Source organism: Schistocerca piceifrons, chromosome 3, assembly GCF_021461385.2.
Source record: "Schistocerca piceifrons isolate TAMUIC-IGC-003096 chromosome 3, iqSchPice1.1, whole genome shotgun sequence".
NCBI lineage: Eukaryota > Metazoa > Arthropoda > Insecta > Orthoptera > Acrididae > Schistocerca > Schistocerca piceifrons.
Genome location: NC_060140.1, coordinates 122055933 through 122074684, shown reverse-complemented (window position 1 = coordinate 122074684; position 18752 = coordinate 122055933). Strand labels below are relative to the sequence as shown.

Below are 18752 nucleotides of genomic sequence, written 5' to 3'. Positions count from 1 at the left end.
GATGGGGACATGCTGCGCCGAGTGTGGGAGGAACTTGATTATCGGCTTGATGTCTGCCGAATCACTAAAGGGGCACATATCGAACATTTGTGAATGCCTAAAAAAACTTTTTGAGTTGTTGTATGTGTGTGCAAAGCATTGTGAAAATATCTCAAATAATAAAGTTATTGTAGAGCTGTGAAAACGCTTCAATCATTTGTAATAACCCTGTATTGGTTGAAAGGTAAATTTGTATGTTCATTTTAAATGGTTTAATGTGTCTATATACATTTAATTGGTTTATGTTGCATTATGTACACTTATTCCTGTGGTCACTGTTATTAATTATTTTTATTCTTTCATTTGTAGCACCGACGATGGATGTTACACAGTTGAAATCGATTTGCAAAAGTGAATAAATAAAAACAAAATTTTGCGACTGGTCGCTGCATATTTAGTAATTTTAATTTACATCTGTGTTTAAATAGGCATACCCATTTGCATCTGTACTCTGTAAAATACTGTAAGGTGTGTGGCAAGTTTTTACATAGTAATATCATTACAAATATTTTTTAACACAGCTGTGAAGTTCTTTTTCATGGAGGAGAAGGGAAACTGATCCATAGGAAAATGACCTATGTATGCACTTTGAATTTTTTCATTCTTTATTGTTTAGTAGTATCATTGCACTTATTGGATGGTTTACATTTATTATATAATACACTCTGAAGGTGGCAGGGGTAAAATACAGGGAGTAAAAGGGTATTTACAATTTGTACAGAAACCAGATGGCGGTTGTAAGAGTCGAGGGGCATGAAAGGTAAGCAGTGATTGGGAAGGGAGTGAGACATGATTTTAGCCTCTCCCCAATGAAATTCAATCTGTCTATTGAGCAAGCAGTAAAGGAAACAAAAGAAAAATTCGTAGTAGGAATTAAAATCCATGGACAAGAAATAAAAACTCTGAGGTTCGCCGATGACATTGTAATTCTGTCAGAGACAGCAAAGGACCTGGAGGAGCAGCTGGAATGGAATGGACAGTGTCTTGAAAGGAGGATATAAGATGAACATCAACAAAAGCAAAACGAGGATAATGGAATGTAGTCAAATTAAATCGGGTATTAGATTAGGAAATGAGACGCTTACGTTTTACTATTTGGGGAGCAAAATAACTGATAATGGTTGAAGTAGAGAGGATATAAAATGTAGACTGGCAATGGCAAGGAAAGCGTTTCTGAAGAAGAGAAATTTGTTAACATCAAGTATAGATTTAAGTGTCAGGAAGTCGTTTCCGAATGTATTTGTATGGAGTGTAGCCACGTATGGAAGTGAAACATGGACGATAAATAGTTTAGACAAGAAGAGAATAGCTTTCGAAATGTGGTGCTACAGAAGAATGCTGAAGATTAGATGGGTAGATCACATAACTAATGAGGAGGTATTGAACAGAATTGGAGAGAAGAGAAATATGTGGCACAACTTGACTAGAAGAAGGGGTTGGTTGGTAGGGCATATTCTGAGGCATCAAGGTATCACCAATTTAGTATTGGAGGGCAGCGTGGAGGGTAAAAATCGTAGAGGGAGACCAAGAGATGAATACACTAAACAGATGCATATGGATGTAGGTTGCACTAGATACTGGGAAATGAAGATGCTTGCACAGGATAGAGTAGAGTGGGGAGCAGTATCAAACCAGTATCTGGACTGAGGACCACAACAACAACACATAATTTAATTGCTTTGATTTTAGTACTATTTGCATATAATACTAATGACCTTTTGTTGGTTGCCTGACAGTACACAACAAGGGCAATTAAGAAAAATAAAATTAGAAGAAGAGAATGTGGTCTGTTGAGTGGCTACAGAATTCTACAACAAAAACTGTGATTAGTTTATCACTCAACAGAACTTGGTATCATCCTCATGGTCATGATCACATTTGGATATGGTTTATAATATAGTATATATCTTATTTCATTATGTCTGGAAACTGCAAGATGCTTGTAAAGCAAAATAAAGGTGGCATACTAATGTATGAATTGTAATGCAAAAGAATAATTTTCTTTGCCCCATCATGTAAGACATTCACATATAGTGAAATAAATACTATCTTGGTACTCTATCATTGCATCAATGTTCCTGTTCTCACTGACAATCAATGTAAATTATGTCTCAGTAAAACTTGCAGAATGTAGTTATTTGGTCTACTGTACATCTAATATTTTGTGAAATTGGAATAAGGTGTAAGAATTGGTATTAAGGATTTCTGGCATAAATACAAAAAAAATACTATGCATTAATACTTAAAATATTTAGTACATCTGTCCCAATTGACGAATTTGGCTAATACAACAGATAAAGTCAATAATCATCACTTTCACTGGTGCAGATCTATGACCTATGACATTTAAATATTTGATTTGATCATGACGCTGTTTTCTACTTATTCACGTGAACTTGTCTGTGTGGTCTCTACACCAACAAGACATTTAAACCAAAGTATCAAGAGAACTATTATAATATCAGGTCTTTTACAGTGAAATCCACAAATATAATTTTAGGTAAATATGTAATGCAATAGTAGAAGGCTAGCTTAGAATTTTTCATTAGTCTGGGACCATTGCTGGACTGGATTAATATAGAAGTAGATAACACTGGATGAAGATTGGTATGGTTTGTCACAAGGTTAATAAGTGGTGAAGTGTCATGGATTCACTAATCTAATTCCAGTGGCAAACATGAGAAGAGACCATTGTGCATCACCTTATGGTTTACTGTTAAAATTCTGAGAGCACATATTCCTAGAAGAGCCAGGCAATGTGTTAGTTGCTCCTACATACAGCTCACAAAAAGATCATGAAGGTAGAATTAAAGAGATTTGAGGTCATACAGAAGCTTACTAACAATTCAAGACTGCATAACTAACTGGAAATGAATTGTAATTTTTAAAATCTGCACCTAAGATGTTCATCAAAAGATCTGAGTGTAAAAGGCCCTCAATAAACCTGTGAAATTTTTTAAAACAACATATACATATGAAACTATCGATTAAATTGATGCAAAATATTACGGTTTTCATGTAAGGCAGAACCAATTCATTAGACAGTGTAGAGCAAAAAATATTATTATTATTACATACACACAAGAGTTTTAATATTATGAACTTACTTTAATTTCAATTAATTCATCCAAATTTTTATGGAAATATAAGAACTTTTTAATCAAAGTAACGACCATCATTTAACTATCAAATAAGTTTACTTTTAGCTATATCGAACATGTATGTTACATAGTATGTTTAATTATGCATGTACGAATTTTGATCTTCACCCCCTCGTCAAGTTCTGGGTTTGTATAGTGACTGAGCTATGTGCTCGTTTTGACAAGTTTAAAGCTCTTTTTGACTAGTTTCATATGTTAGTAATGTGGTATTCAAAGCATTTCCATTCTTGAAGGAATTACATCTCTTAGAACGATTTTTGTGATGGGTAGCTTTTAATTTTCTCTACAGATAATAGCATTAAATACATAAGAAGTTTAATTAATTAACACCTACACCCTTTACATTTGATACTTTCTCTTTTTCATCATTTCAAATTGATTTTTGCCTTTTAGAGCATTAGGATGACATTGGAAGCAAAGATATTCAGGTTTTGGTCTTTTTAAAATGGTTTACATTTTTACTTTTGTTCACTTGAGAAGGCCACCAGTAAACTGAGCTGCTATTAGCGAGCCTCTAGTATGAGCTATTGTAAAGGCCCTGCTAGAGAACGAAAGTTTTGATAATTCAAGATTGTACCACCAAATCTACGTGAATGTGGACGTGCAATAATTTTTTTATTTGTTTTGTATTGTTGCTTCTCATTACTCATGAGTAGTGGTCAGAAGTTAGTTATTTTGTGGTTTTGTAGGAATTTATGTTTGTCTGTTGCAGCAGCACATAGTTTTAAGAGTATATTATAATGGAAACGAATGACACAAGTCGAAAAAAGTGTTATTGTGCTTCATCGGGTTAACATAAACGAAAGTGTAAGACTGGAAAAGACAATTCTGTTAAAAAAGGACAGATATTATACTCTTTTTGTGTCACTCGCTAAATCAACAGTGTTGGGGGAGTCAGAAGGATGTGAAGATGATACTGAGGTGTCCGTAACTAACAATGAGCAGGATCAAGATTCTCAGAAACAAGATACATTGTTATCCACAATCAGCATGCTAATCAAAGATTTTAGCGATCTCCCTTCACAAATTAAGTGTTTATCAGATGATGAGCTGTTGTCAAAAAAAGTTCTTACTGCAAGGGTCATTTTAAGCTATAGAGGAGTTCCTGAACCACAATGAATAGTACCCATGTACCTGCAACTCTCAGATATGTTCCCAGCTCTTTATTTCTGATCCATCTGTTTATTAGCATAAATTTATTTATTTTTCTATAATTTGTTCTCTGTGACATTTATTTTTTCTGTAATATGTAAAAATTCTTCTTCTGTAATAGAACCTAGGCTGCCAATACTTTAATATTAACTGATTAGCACTATTTACATAACACCATAAAAATTTGTAAAGCTGACAGTTTCCATATCCTATGATATATTCACAACATAGATCACTGGCAACAGTGCCATTTTTCAGTATTTTGCAGATGTTAATGTGCAAGAAAGACACTTTTTAGAGGTATGTGTAGCATCGCCAGTTCAAAGATGGGACATCAGTCAAGAGAGAAACGACAGTAAGAGTTACACTGAGGGCAGACATTCTACTCTTTGTGCCATTCGCTAAACCAACAGTGTTTGGGGAGTCAGAAGGATTTTTTAGCTGTTAGACTGATAAGGAATAGGAAACTGTTAGATTTCGATATCTTTCCATGGAGTGAAAAAAGGCACTTCAGCAGTTTGGAAGTAGAAGAAGCTACTGGAAGACAAACGGTTGGCAATTTTTCTTCTTGTGCTGCTTATTCATTGCACCTTTGTGGCATTCATGCTGCGAAGAGCTGCATGAATGTAACACTTTTTTCGGAAATATAATTTCTTTTATTCAAGTCACAAATGGAGAGTATTTTTAAAAAATGATGGATGGTCTCTTCAGGGTCTATAGGAAACGAAACTGTCTGCGTGGAGTGATGGCATGTGTACTTTTGATAAGTATTTGCCATGATTACAAAGGTTAGTTCAACTTGATTTTAACTTTGACTGCGGAGGCACATACTGAACTAAAGGGCATTCAGAAGTATTTTAAATCATTTCAATGTGTCTTGATGTCTTCAGTGTGGTTCAAAGTATTAGCTGCAATAAACATACAAAACGTTTTGCTTTAAGCAAGGAAAGCAACATTAGATGTTGAAAGTGCCAATTTTAGCAGGCTGATGGAAGATTTCTGTAAGTGGAAAATATTTGGGATATTATCAACACAGAAAGTTGAAAGGAGGTAGAAAATATTGGAATATCACCTGATTGAATACACTGAACTGTGGCACAGAGAAACAGAAAGCAAAAGAAAACGCTTTGAAACCTGCGACCAGAAGTAGTTTGAAACCAAATGATTTCAGTGTTACTCTATATACAGTAGTAGGAGACTCCAACTATAATGGATGTTGCAGTAAACAACATTATGGGTGCATTTGGTTTCTTATGGAACTACACAAGCCTAGACGATGTTACGTAAACATGGCGTCTTTGCACAGTGTAGACGTTAATAAGCAGGATTTGAAAGAAGTTTTGCACTTAAAATAGATTCGTGTAATTAATTTTGGGTCTGAGATACTTGCTCCTCTGTGCCTCCTTAATGCTCTTCGTAAGTGCATTTAAAAATGTCTTTATAATATAAAGTAACAGATGTTGTGATTTTCTGCATTTTACCCATCATTGTTGTCCAAACAGAGGGTCATACAGCTTTTCACAGAAGTTAAGAAAGGTCTGACAGCTACAGTGAGGTAAGAACGGCTTGTTGGATTAATATGATCGCAGTAGTCAGAGTTAGTTCGCTGTTTAGGTTACACTGAGATTATGAGAGTCGCTTCTAAAAAAGCTAGAAAGACAGTATAATTTTGTCACGTATCAAATTAATACAAATTGGGAGCATTAAAAAAATTTCTTAAAAACGGCGTTGTTTAAAAATTTGTTGCATAAAAGTTTTGCGATTTTATAAAAAAAAAAAAACGAAGTTTAAAATGAAAATTTGGTGGAGGAGCCTAAGAAAACTTACCGGGCGCCCGAAAATCCTAACGCCAGCTCTGCGTAGAGCCAACAAACAGCCTGAGCAGCTAAATTTCTGCCACGATAAATCTAAGAACAAATTGCAAAACTTTTGTTAGAAATAACAGCACTGACTGTGAAAAACTTAAAATTACACCGGTGTTCAGCTCTTAACGGATTAATGTGGGATGAAGAAAGCTGTGGCTCTATCATACAACCTTAAGGAATGATTGACGTAGTCCGTGTCGTAGTGAAAATTATATCCTCGACAACTGGCTGACTCGAGTCTGTAGAGAAGTAGCATTGTGACTGTGCATCTCTGTAGCCTGTTACGTTGGAATATTTTTCATACACGCTTATAATTCATACGTCAAAGTATCCAGATCCTACGACCTTCTCCCTCACACTACACGCTTAAAATTCATAGGACGAAATATTCGAATTCTATGACCTCCCTAGTGCACTAGACACATCAAATCAATTATCGCTGACCTTAATTGTATGGAAAATACAAAAATAGCTGCAGGCACACAGCATTTATTCAACGTAACTCTTTTGTTCCCATCTGTGAAAACAGAAAAAAAGCTGGAGTTGTGCTATTATGTTTCGTCATAGGAGCTAAATAATTTTATTTACTCAAACACAGCAGAAACATTCGTACATTAATGAAATGTTGTAGTACTGGTTTACTGAAAAGTAATACCGATGTCGTAGGCCAAAAGTTAGCGCATTCTTTGAATCTAAAGATAGGCCCGCGAGCTTCATAATCGTACAGCATGCACTCTTATTCTAAATAGTAAATAATGATAGGTTTAAAAAGTAACCTGTGTCCCCACTCCTTATCGAAGCGTAAACTCGTCTTGTGTACTCTTACTTACTTACGGCCACAAACAGCAACTTGCATATTAACAGAATAAAAACATATTGCAGCAGGAAATGCACTTTCCCGTACCCTTGTGAAATATGGCTAAACTCTTTCAGGATATAGTACAAACTGTAAAGACACATTGCAAAATTTTCTCATACATTTCATCCATTTCCGAAATTTCTGAACTGCCGACTTCTGAATTACCGACATGTTCTGCTTCATAGCACATGCGGAAGTCTTAAGTTTATTCTGTGATTTTATTTCAGTGGTGTTCGTACTAGTATTGTGCAGGGCAGGAGATGGCACATTGCCAGAAAGGTTATCAAGTGCGGACTTTGACATGTCCGGATGTGTCCTCAGACATAAATTTGGGAATTTGGTTCTCGCACTGTTTTTCCGGGTGTAAGATCAATTACCTGTAATATGGGTGAAGTGACATCTCGGAAAAGTATACCCGCGCATTAATGGTGATGACGATAGATTGCAGTGCTTGCTTATCTGTATTTTGTATTTAAGTGATCCAACAGTAATCAGTAAATTTCCCAATATTTCAGACTGATTTATCTGTTGAATGACGTGATCCGCTATACGCGCTATACATCCGTTGAGGTTAGGCACGACTTCATTTCTGCCACATATAATTCTTAACCTTGGAGATTGAAATTAGTGACATTGCGTTAAAATTATAAGCACAACCATGGCTGGAAGCAATCTGTTACTTTCTGTGCGGTACCTTATCGCGCGCAACGTTATCCCACTAAATGAATGTGCAAACAGACCGATCGTACTATTTCGAGATACCGGAGCAATTTCACCTCATTTTCCTCGCACCATGGCGACAGTCAACAGCTTGGGCGGCGACGATTCCAACAAGTGCGCGAAATCTAAACGATGTGTGACGCTAGAAACATTAAATCCATGCATAAAAGAAATGCAATATGCTGTTAGAGGGCCACTTGTTATTCGTGCATCGGAAATCGAAAAGGAATTGGAAAAGGTAAGTTGACAGCTCACATTTAGCTGCTTGGAGTATACATGTATGCTGCCTGTGTTCTGTTATTCTCTGTAATCGTCACAGATTTGTAGTATAGGCTGACTTAACTTCAGTGTGTCGTAAATGACATATAAATGGGAAGGAAGTTACATAGGAATTATATAAATCATTGCTCACACTAATGTGGGCGTGCCGAAAATGTTACTCCATGTTTAAAGTTATGAGAGGAAATTTTGCGTTGATACTTATATGAGATACGAAGTTCTATTGTAACTTGAAAGTCGTAGTTTTCTGTAATCATGGAGTATCGTGAAATGATAGGGACACCATCGAGGATTGTTTATGTACACAGATGGAATAAGGCAGGTTAAACGTCACCACCGCGTTAATACAAATGTGATGAAGAGAAAGGAAAAAATCGCATAGATTTATAGTGGAGTTTTTTTTGGGGGGGGGGGGGGGGGGGGTTGCGTAAAATATACTTTTGTTGATAGATTGTGACAAGTTGTGAGCTTCATGTTGCGGGATTTCGTGTGCTGTAGTTGATGTAAATTTTTGTTTTGAAACTAACATATTAAAGAAGAAAACCGCGTACACACATTTCGTCCTTGTTATGAAGTAGCTGTAGGCCGCTAACAGAAGAAACTTTCGTATCAATTAGCTTGAAATTTAAGATTTTTTGCTTTTAATTCAGCTCTGCTGTACTGAAACATCTTAGCGCATCTTTTTTATACTACACAGTTTAAGTTAAAAGTAATGTTTAATGTACAGAGCTCATCTATATCTGACTGTAATCCCCCCTCGCTCCTATCCTCTCCTCACTCCAGGGAACAATATTGCATACCTTCACTTTAAGGAGATATGAAGCCTTTAGAAATGAAAAGTAACCATAATATGTTATGTCAGTGACTGCCAATATCATTTATTCTGTGTTACACAATTTTTCCATACACAGATTGATATGAACATAAATTACTGCGAGGTGTAGCAATCTGTGCCATTGTTGTCATGAGACACAGTGAGAATTAATGTTTAGGATTGATCTGTGCAGTTAAAAAAAATCTGTGTAACCATTTAGTGAACTGATGTTAGTCTGTGTCCAATGCCTCCTTGCTAATCACCTCAGAATATTTTGTTGTGTACTGCATTTACTCTGAAAGCAAGAATTACCGAGTGCCACACCTTGCATTTATCATAGTTGCCAAGCTGATAATGAACTGTTACGTTAATGCCAGGGTTTCTTAAAAATTGCACTCTACTTTAAGGAAAGTGGTTTTAAAAAATATAATTCACAATTCATATAATAAAATTAAAACTCTACATGGAACAGTTAAGAACCAGAATATTACTTATGGAATGTGACATTTACTTTTTAAAAAGAATGGCAACATAATAATAAATTGGAATTCAGTAATGAACAGATGTATTTATCAACCCTGGCAATAGCTAAGAAATGAATAGACAGTTACAGGGATAAACCAATATGCTACATAAAAGAAGCAGTGAGCACATATCTGCAGATTACAACTGTGTGTTCTCAGTGCTCTGCCCAAGACATTCTTAATGTAGTAAATCTCTCAAAAACGAAAACTGACATATAGACCTAGTTGTTTATAACTGAAATTACTAAAATCTTTATCACATATGCGATTCATCATCATCATGGCATGTATCTCTAGGCAAGAGAGATAATAAGGCAGATATTAATTATTTCAAAGTCTCACAACTGATTTCATCCTTGAGGGCAATAACAAAGATTGTGCCTGCATGAACAATAATATACCTACCCTGAAATAAGGTACTTAATAGTAAGTCTCAATATGGATTTCAAAATTGACTCTCAGAATGCTATTTTTTAATTCACAAATCAAATTGTGCAAAATTTAAATGCCAAAACATCAACTGACTTTTTCAGTGATTTGACAAAAGCATTCAGTTTGGCAGTTCAGTATTTTCTTAGAGTAGCTCAGATGACTTTTCGTTAGGTAGAATATACACCTTAGGTGTATTACAGGGTGTGATATTGGCCATAATCTTGTTTACAGGGTCGTTTTGGCATTCTTATGATTAAATAGCTAAGTAATAAAAAAAATGGCAAGGTGGAGATATTGAACTACAATCCTACTTCATCACCTAAAAGAATGAGGAAGGGGATTGTCAGTTCCTGATTCAAAGAAACGTTCCAGAATTTGCTTGAAATGGTCAGTGGAACTAATCAAAGCTTAGATTGAGAAGGGCAGGTGGGGAATTAAACACCACTACTGATAAACATAGCTACTCAGGATGTAGCACAATTAGTTTGCACTATTTTACATAAAAATAACTTAAGGTTGTTATGCTTGAAATGGTTAAGTCAAGATTTCTGTTTTTTATAGCCTGCAACATTTGATTTGAGTCACAGCTAAGGCTGCTCACCAATGCATGACTAGAGCTATTAGTAAGAGGACTAATAATGCAGACTCTGCTTTGATCAGGATGCTCTGCTACACCAAAACATCACTATGAACCTAAGTATACCAGCTACAGTGTGATATTGGATCTATGAAATCTTGGTTCTGGTGACACAGATTTATAGCATAGCCCGTGGTCTAGGTTAGTTTGAATAGTCATAATTGGAGTTGATAAAGCCAATGAATGAATGAATGAATGTGAGTGCCAAATATAGTTTCTGGTAATGAATTGACCAGTAAACATTACCTATTGCCCCACCCTCCCTGCCCCTCCCCCCCGCCCTTGCATTTGTCAGTGTGGCACAGATATAAGCATTAGACTCTGCTATCAATCAGTTTGTCACCAAAACCAGATTGTCACATTCCAAGCTAACCTAGACCTCAGGCGATGCTACAGATAAGTCTGGCACCACAACCAAAATTTTGGGAGGGGACAGGGAATGGGAAATCCAATATGTAACAATATAGTTATGATATGGGTTATATAGCCCATTGACCTGATATTTACATAAACATCATATGTAAATGTTAGCACATTTAATGGACTTTTAAATCATAAAAAACAAATTGTAAAGTGAATTCAAAAAAAGTATGTTAGATGATGGACAAATCTCTCGAGTATTTTTGAATATACTATGTACATATATCGTTAATTTATGATAAAAAATGCGAGAGGGATCCACTATATAACGTTTATCCAAATTCATGAAAGGGGTAGATTGCTACTCATCATATAGTGGAGATGTTGAGTTACAGATAGATACAACAAAAAGACTGTAAAATAAGTAAGCACTTGGCCAAAAAGCCATTTTGGCTGAAAGCTTACCTGTTTGACAGTCTTTCTGTTGTGCCTATCTCCAACTCAATATTTGTGCTATAAGGTAAATAACAATCTATCCTTTGACATTATTCCATCCTGGATTTTCCACAGCTTGATTTTTATCCAAATTTCTTAAAAATTTTTGTCGTGATACTGGTACGTTACCTCTTGTTTTGTACTTTCCATCTACATAATTTACAAATTTCATCTGTAATATTGTGTAACATCTTAAATGAAAATTTTTATTCTAAATCGTAACATTGCCATTAGATTTCTCCTTTCATTCTCTCACGCCTAGTGTTCCATAAATCCTAATATGAAGTTTGTGTGTTTCATGCTGAGCTTATGAGCATAACTGATTTTTTGGGAAGAATCATAAAAGATTTATATAAGAGTAATATTACTAGAAAACTGAAATATCTTACTTGTTCATCCAATCTTCAATAGTCGTTATGACCGACAATTTCATTTTTGTGCCTGAAACAAACTGTGAATGATTTGAAAGTCTCCATTTCTCCAGCACATTATAGTCTTTGACAACAGGAGATTTCAAGTAAAAATTAGAATTTCTTGTTGTCTCTGTTAAAATTGTTGTCTTATCCTGCAAAGACGTCATTCATGTGTCTCGTTCGTCTGCAGCTTTGATAGTAGTGTTTGTCATTGAAATCTTGATTTATACTGTGGCATTTATTTACTTTTATTTAGGTTTGTATATTTATTCTTTTGTGTATTTATTCATTCATTCATTCATAGATAACATGAACTGTATGAATCTTGTCAAGCCAAATGCATGTAATGTAGAAAGTTAGATACATAGCAACATACATTGTTGGTTTTACTTGTGCAGCATGTTTCCCTATTTTGTTAAAGGTATCGTAGAACACTGTGTAATTATAGCAGCTAATCATTAGCATTGTTAGCAGTGTAATTTATATTTTGTTTCAGGTAATACATGATAGTATCAAAAAGCTTTTCTGATGGATAAGTTTTTAGGATATGCCTGAAGGCATGTATTTTAAAAATAGTCTTTCATCCCTTGTGGAACTTCGTTCTGTAATTTTATACAGCACTTTTTTCCATTGATATGTATGGTAAGTGGCGGCTGGATCAGTTTGGTTCCATGTCCATGTAGAGATCTCTTCGTTGGGTATTCATAAATGTCTTTCTGTATGTAAACCAGTACTAGTAAAATCTATTCATGGAAAAACTGTCAGTATTACCATAGACTCGATCAATCAGAGCAGGCAGTTCTCCTGCCACTACATGTTATAATCAGTATACGCCTTTTTTCCTTTAAAGATTGTTTGTATATTATATTTACTTGTTCCCTAGACAGATGTGCCATAACTAATTATGGACGGACATAAACAAACTATGTTGTTGTACTCCATGAGCTGCTACACACTGAAGTCATTATTTGAAGTGCATAGCATGGTAAAACTATTCACTATCAAAGACAGTAAGGTGCTTAGTCCTCATCATCTGTAAATCACCATTTATCCCTGGAAGTTTCATTCTAGATACATTCTGCAATTTCATCTTTATCTTGCAGAATGTGGTTACTGAGTGACTGCCTGCCTATATGAAAACTAATACTGTTGTTTTTTCTTCTTTTTTTCCGGGAAGACTTAATTTTGTTCTTTTCTATACACCTGCAAACAACTAAAAGTTTTTCTTCAGCTTTATCTCTCATTATACTTGGTGATCTGTAATTGACTAGATTACTGTTGTCAGTGACAGACAGAACCATTCCATCGTGTTTGATTCTGCGGGCAAAATCATAAATATATTTTAAGAGCACTGTTGGGCCCAGCACGTTTCCTTGAGGGATTCTGCCCCATCATTCGCAAACCAGCTTTGGAATGGTTTACATTCAAAATCTGACACGCCCAGTGCTCGTGCTGGAATCGTTGACTCTCAGAAAGGTAGCTACAAATCTGTACCAATTGACGTTTCCAGTCATTTGTTCGTCATTATCTATTTATGCTTTAAGGTATTATACACTTCATTTTTTAGGCCTTAGATTTTTTGTCTGCATCTTGAACAAAATTGTTTACTATTTGTGTTTGTCAGTGAACTAATTTTCCTATCAAGAAACTGCTCAGTACCCTCATACTAAGAAAAACTTTGGCATATGGTCTTTCTTAGTGACAGCCTCTCCTAGGTAATGTAGGTTTCATTTGCTTTGTGTAGATTATCTTACATGGGATTTGTTGTTAATTTATTTATTCATTCCTCCAAGTTACATTTAGCTGTGACACAGGATTTGTTATATAAAACAACAAAAATAAAAGGCTGCCCACTGGTGACTTTGTGAACATATGTCTCCTCCTCCCTTTACACAGTGCTTGCAAAAGCATTAAATTGTGCTCACACATTGTAATGTGACAAATTGTTGTTGCTGCACTTTTGTTACTAAATAAGCTTTAATTTTGTAGTACATATTACTTATGAAATACGTTTAAACTGCATTTTAAATAGATATATTTTAGTGATCTTTTTCCTCTCCTTGGACAAATTATTATGCACTTCAGTTTGTTTATGTTTTATTTTTTCCCCTTGGTAAATGTTAATCCAGACTGGCTTTTGTTCTATAATTAGCTATAGAACTATCAGTAAAATACTGACTAATGGCTGCCTTCCATAAGCACGGAACACAAACTCTACTCAATGATAATAAATAACTGCATAAATAACCACTTGACAAATATTACTGAAGCTGTAATTTGTGAACAACAAAATGGATTCACCTCAGGTTGTTCGTGCACTTTGTATTTTTTTTTACTGGGAACATTATAGAAAAACAGAGAGAATTTAATATATAGAGACCCGTATGACCTTTTTCAACCTTGAGCAGGGTTTTGACCATGTGAGCTGTGATAGCCCTGCAAGATTGTCTGAATGTTGATATTCTTATCTCCTAATAGAAATAATGAAAAGTCTTTACAAAACTACACACATTGTAATAAATACAAGTGGGAATCAAGTGGAAGAAATAATTATTAACAAAGTTATATGACAAAGATTTAGACGGTAGTATTGGCTGAATAGGATGAGAGATATTGGAAGACTTCAGAAAAGATGGAAATGCTTTTGTTTGCAACTTGGGAACAGGTAGTAGCCTGATCCTTGAAACGAAAGTCATGCTGACTTAACTAATAGTTTTTCATGGTACGCACAACAGATTGACAGATGTACTCACTTTGCACAGGAAGGATACCCAGAATATTAGAGAGATCCTTGCATGAACCCTGTCTATTTTTAGCTGTCATTCTTGTGCCTCTTTTCAGTATCCTTATTTTGTGCCTTTGATCCCCAGAAAAGAATCCCATAGTTAAGGAAGAAGCAAACGTAGCAATAATATGCACACACACACACACACACACACACACACACACACACACACACACACACACACACACACACAGGGAGCTCGCTGCTCTTTGGTGAGTAAATGCTTGGCGACCACAGGGCCCCAGATCTTCACAGCACTGCTTCTCTTTCAGTGGTGTTTGTCTCCACATCTTCTGTTCTTTTCCACTCTCTTGGGGAGATGTCTCCAGCCTCCATGGGCTCTTGAAGTTCATTTGCGTCGGTTTACTTGTATGTCTCTTCTCTGTTGTACTGCTCTTTCCTTATACTCTCCTTTCCCTGTATTGCTTGTTCCCTGCACTGCTCTTTTATCGTGTCGCTCGTTCCCTGCACTGCTCTTTTCCCGTGTCGCTCGTTCCCCCCTGCACTGCCCTCTTCCCGTGTCGCTCGTACCCCCTGCACTGCCCTCTTCCCGTGTCGCTCGTTCCCCCCCTGCACTGCCCTCTTTCCTTGTTCAGTTTTCCTTGTTCTGCTCTCTTTTGCTTCTGCTTTGGCGTTTGAGACTATCCTTTATTGCTTCCTTTCCCTCTTATCTTTTCTTCTCCTCCCTGTGTGTGCCTGACAGCCACTCATGCATTTAACACGACTTGGCATGTTGGGCCTGCATGTACCCCCTGATACAAGCCAGGCCCAGGGACGGGTGATTGTCTTAGCTGTTACCTTTCTCCTCTGCCTATTGGTCCCTCCGTCTGTCATTAGGAATGTGTGACCTAAGGTGTGAACAATCACCTGAGGCAGGGGCCTCCCCTTTGGAGGGCCCCTGCTGGAAGGAGCGCAATCACAGGGGACTTCTTCCCAATGACTGATTTTCCTTCTCTTTCTCAGAGTGTTTCCCATTAAAGTGGAATGAGGCTCCTGCCTCAATGTCTCTAACTGTTGCACCTCGATATCTTGTAGTCTCACGTTTAGACATAAACCAGACTTTTGCTTCTGTAAACTCCTTTGTTATACAAAAAGGCGTAGATGGCATCGCCTGCCCTGTCTCCGCAATGGAACACTTCTTTCTGAAATTGATAGTGCTCTCCAGACCCAGAACCTACTCAAGGCCTGAACGCTCCACGAATATCCTATTAAAGTGTAGGCTCACAGGACACTTGACTCGTCCTGCAATGTTGTCTACACCCGGCTGTTGGATAGCTTGATGGAGGATAAAATAACTAATTATGTATTGGATCGGGGCATTACTGCTGTTCATCGAGCTGTGAAGAAGGAAGCTGCCGATTTGGTGCCCACTCTCACATTATTCCTGACTTTCGATCGGTTAACACTTCATACCAAGATAAAGGCAGGCTATGAAGTCATCTCTGTGCGCCCTTACATTCCCAATCAGTTGCGGTGTTATAAATGCCACCAGTTCAGTCATACCAGCATGTCATGTAAAAACGCGGCCAAATGTGTCACTTGTAGCAGGGATGCACATGAGGTTGCCCATCAAGATGAGTGAGCTGTTCAAGAGATATGGGTGAAAGAGAAGGTATCTTTTCCTTTTGCCCAGCCATAAACCGAATGTCCCTTCGTCTGCAAGCTACAGCGCTGTGTTAGCCTCTCCCTGTCCCAAGAAAAACATGGCTACACAAACTTGTGACTTAGTTCAGTTCGATGGTGGCAAAGTCTCCTCGTCTTCAAGCTGACACTCACCCGTCTGCAAGACCAATTTGGGGTGGCTTGCGCCAGCTTTCTGGGACTACCGCCCACTTCCCAATCACTGGTCTGACTGTGGCAGGAAAAGCCGTAGTCGACCCTGTCGATGTTTCCAATGCTTTGGGCCAGTACTTTACGGAGGTTTCAAGCTCCACCCACTACCCTCCTTCCTGGGAAACAGGCGGAGGAGGCTTGTGCAATCTCTTTTCTCTCTTTGAATTGAGAATGCTACAATACTCCTTTTACTATGAGGGAGCTCGAACGTGCTCTCTCCTCATCCAGGTCTTCTGCTCCTGGGCCTGACAATCCACGTCCTCATGCTGCAGAATCTTCCTCCTGTGGGAAAACGCTTTTTCCTCTATACCTACAACCGTATTTGGACTGACTGTGTATTTGCCATGCTTTGGCGTGAAGCTATTATTGTTCCCCTACCTAAGCCTGGTAAAGATAAATCTCTTCTTCCAGCTATCATCCAATTTCCCTTACCAGCAGCATTTGTAAGGTGATGGAACACATGATCAATGGTCAATTTGTGTGATGGCTGAAGTCACACCATCTTCTCACTAATGCTCAGTGTGGGTTCCGAAAGCACCACTCAGCGGTTGATCATCTCGTCACCCTGTTGACATTCATCATGGATAATTTTCTGCAGAAGTGACAAACAGTGCCCGTTTCCTTTGATTTGGAGAAAGCCTATCATACCTGTTGGCAGACAGGCATTCTACGCACTATGTGTACATGGATCCTTCGCAGTCATCTTCCCACTTTCATCTGGGAATTTTTCACAGACTGAGTTTTCCGGGTATGTGTGGGTTCCTCCTTATCCCACACCTTTTCACGGGAGAATGGGGTGCCTCAGGGCTCCGTACTGTGTTGTCCTGTTCATCATAGCCATCAACCCCATTATGGACTGCCTTCCAGCTGGCATTTCTGGCTCTCATTTTGTTGACGACTTTGCTATTTATTGCAGCTCCCAGTGGACTTGTCTCTTGCAATACTGTCTTCAGTGTTGTCTGGACCATCTCTATTCGTGGAGTATCACAAATGGTTTCCACTTTTCTGCTGCCAAATCCATTTGCGTCAACTTCTGGCGGTACGAGGCGTTTATTCCACCGTCCTTGCGACTGGGCCAAAATGCTCTTCCGTTTGTGGATGCAACAAAGTTCTTAGTGCTTACGTTTGATAGGAAACTCAGTTGGTCTCCCCATGTGTCCTACCTGGCTGCATGCTGCACCTGGTCCCTGGGGAACTGACCGGACTGTCCTCTGCTCTATCGATTTCTTGTTCACTCCAAGTTGGATTATGGATGCATTGTCTACTCCTCTGCACGGCCATCTATCTTACGCCGTTGGGGATCCGTCTCGCTTCTGGTGCCTTACTAACCCAGTTGAGAGTTTCTACGCAGAAGCCGGTGAACTACCACCGTCATACTGGCACGATATCCTACTCAGTAGGTACGCGTGTCGGCTTTCTTCCATGCCAGGCCACCCAACCTTTGACCTTTCTTTTTTTTTTTTTTTTTTTTTTTTTTTTTTTTTTTTTTTTTTTTTTTTTTTTTTTTTTTTGAAATTCGTGACCGCCACTGAGATGTACTTTTCTTCTCTGCGGCCTCCTGGCATCCACTTTAGTCACCTGCTTCAGCAGCTGCAGTTCACACTTCCTGCCACTTTCCAAATGGGGGAGAGCCCTTCACCACCTTGGCTTCAGACACAGGTTGATGTTCGTTTTGACATCAGCTCATCCCCGAAGGATTAGACTCCCAAGCCGACCTATCGCTGCAAATTTCTCGAACTTCGCTCACAACTTGCCGATCACATATTTTTGTACACTGATGGTTCCATGTACACCCAAGGTGTTGGCTGTGCTTTTGTTGTCGGGTATGATAAGTTTCAATACTGGCTTCTCAACCAGTGCACAGTTTGTACAGCAGAGCTTTTTGCCCTCTATCGGGCTGTTCACTATGTCCGGAGGCACCAGCTCACTCGCTGTGTGATCTGCTCTGACTCCCTCAGTGCCCTTTAGAGTCTAGATGATCCCGTTCAAGTCCACCCAATCGTTCAATGGCTCCAGGACTGCCTCCATTTGTTCCTGGATGGTGGAGCCCAAGTGATATTCATGTGGGTTCCTGGCCATGTTGGTGTGCCTGGGAATGACGCTGCAGCCAAGGCCACAGTCCATCTCGGTTGGCCCACCGCTTACTCTGTTACCTTGTAAGATGTTTGTACTTTTCTCTGTTGGTGTATCACTTCACTTCAGCATAACCATTGGTGCTCCCTTCATGGGAACAAACTCAGAGAAGTCAAACCTCTCCCAACAGCCTGGTAGACTTTTTCTCAGCTGTCTCGCCGTGAGGAAGTCATGTTAGCCCGGTTGCGAATAGGGTACTGCCGCTTTAGTCACCGCCACTTGTTGAGAGGCGACCCTGCACCCAGCTGTCC

The 18752-nt window shown here is 38.2% G+C and overlaps 1 protein-coding gene across 1 annotated transcript in view; it reads left to right on the top strand.

The window, feature by feature from the left end:
- The first annotated feature begins 7295 nt into the window (after window positions 1-7295).
- Window positions 7296-18752, top strand: part of LOC124789333 (alanine aminotransferase 1-like) — a 79070-nt gene continuing 67613 nt past the window's right edge. The window contains exon 1 of the mRNA XM_047256651.1: window positions 7296-8034. Within this exon, the coding sequence (XP_047112607.1) occupies window positions 7735-8034 (300 nt within the window). The 5' untranslated portion in view covers window positions 7296-7734. The remainder of the gene's footprint in view (window positions 8035-18752) is intronic.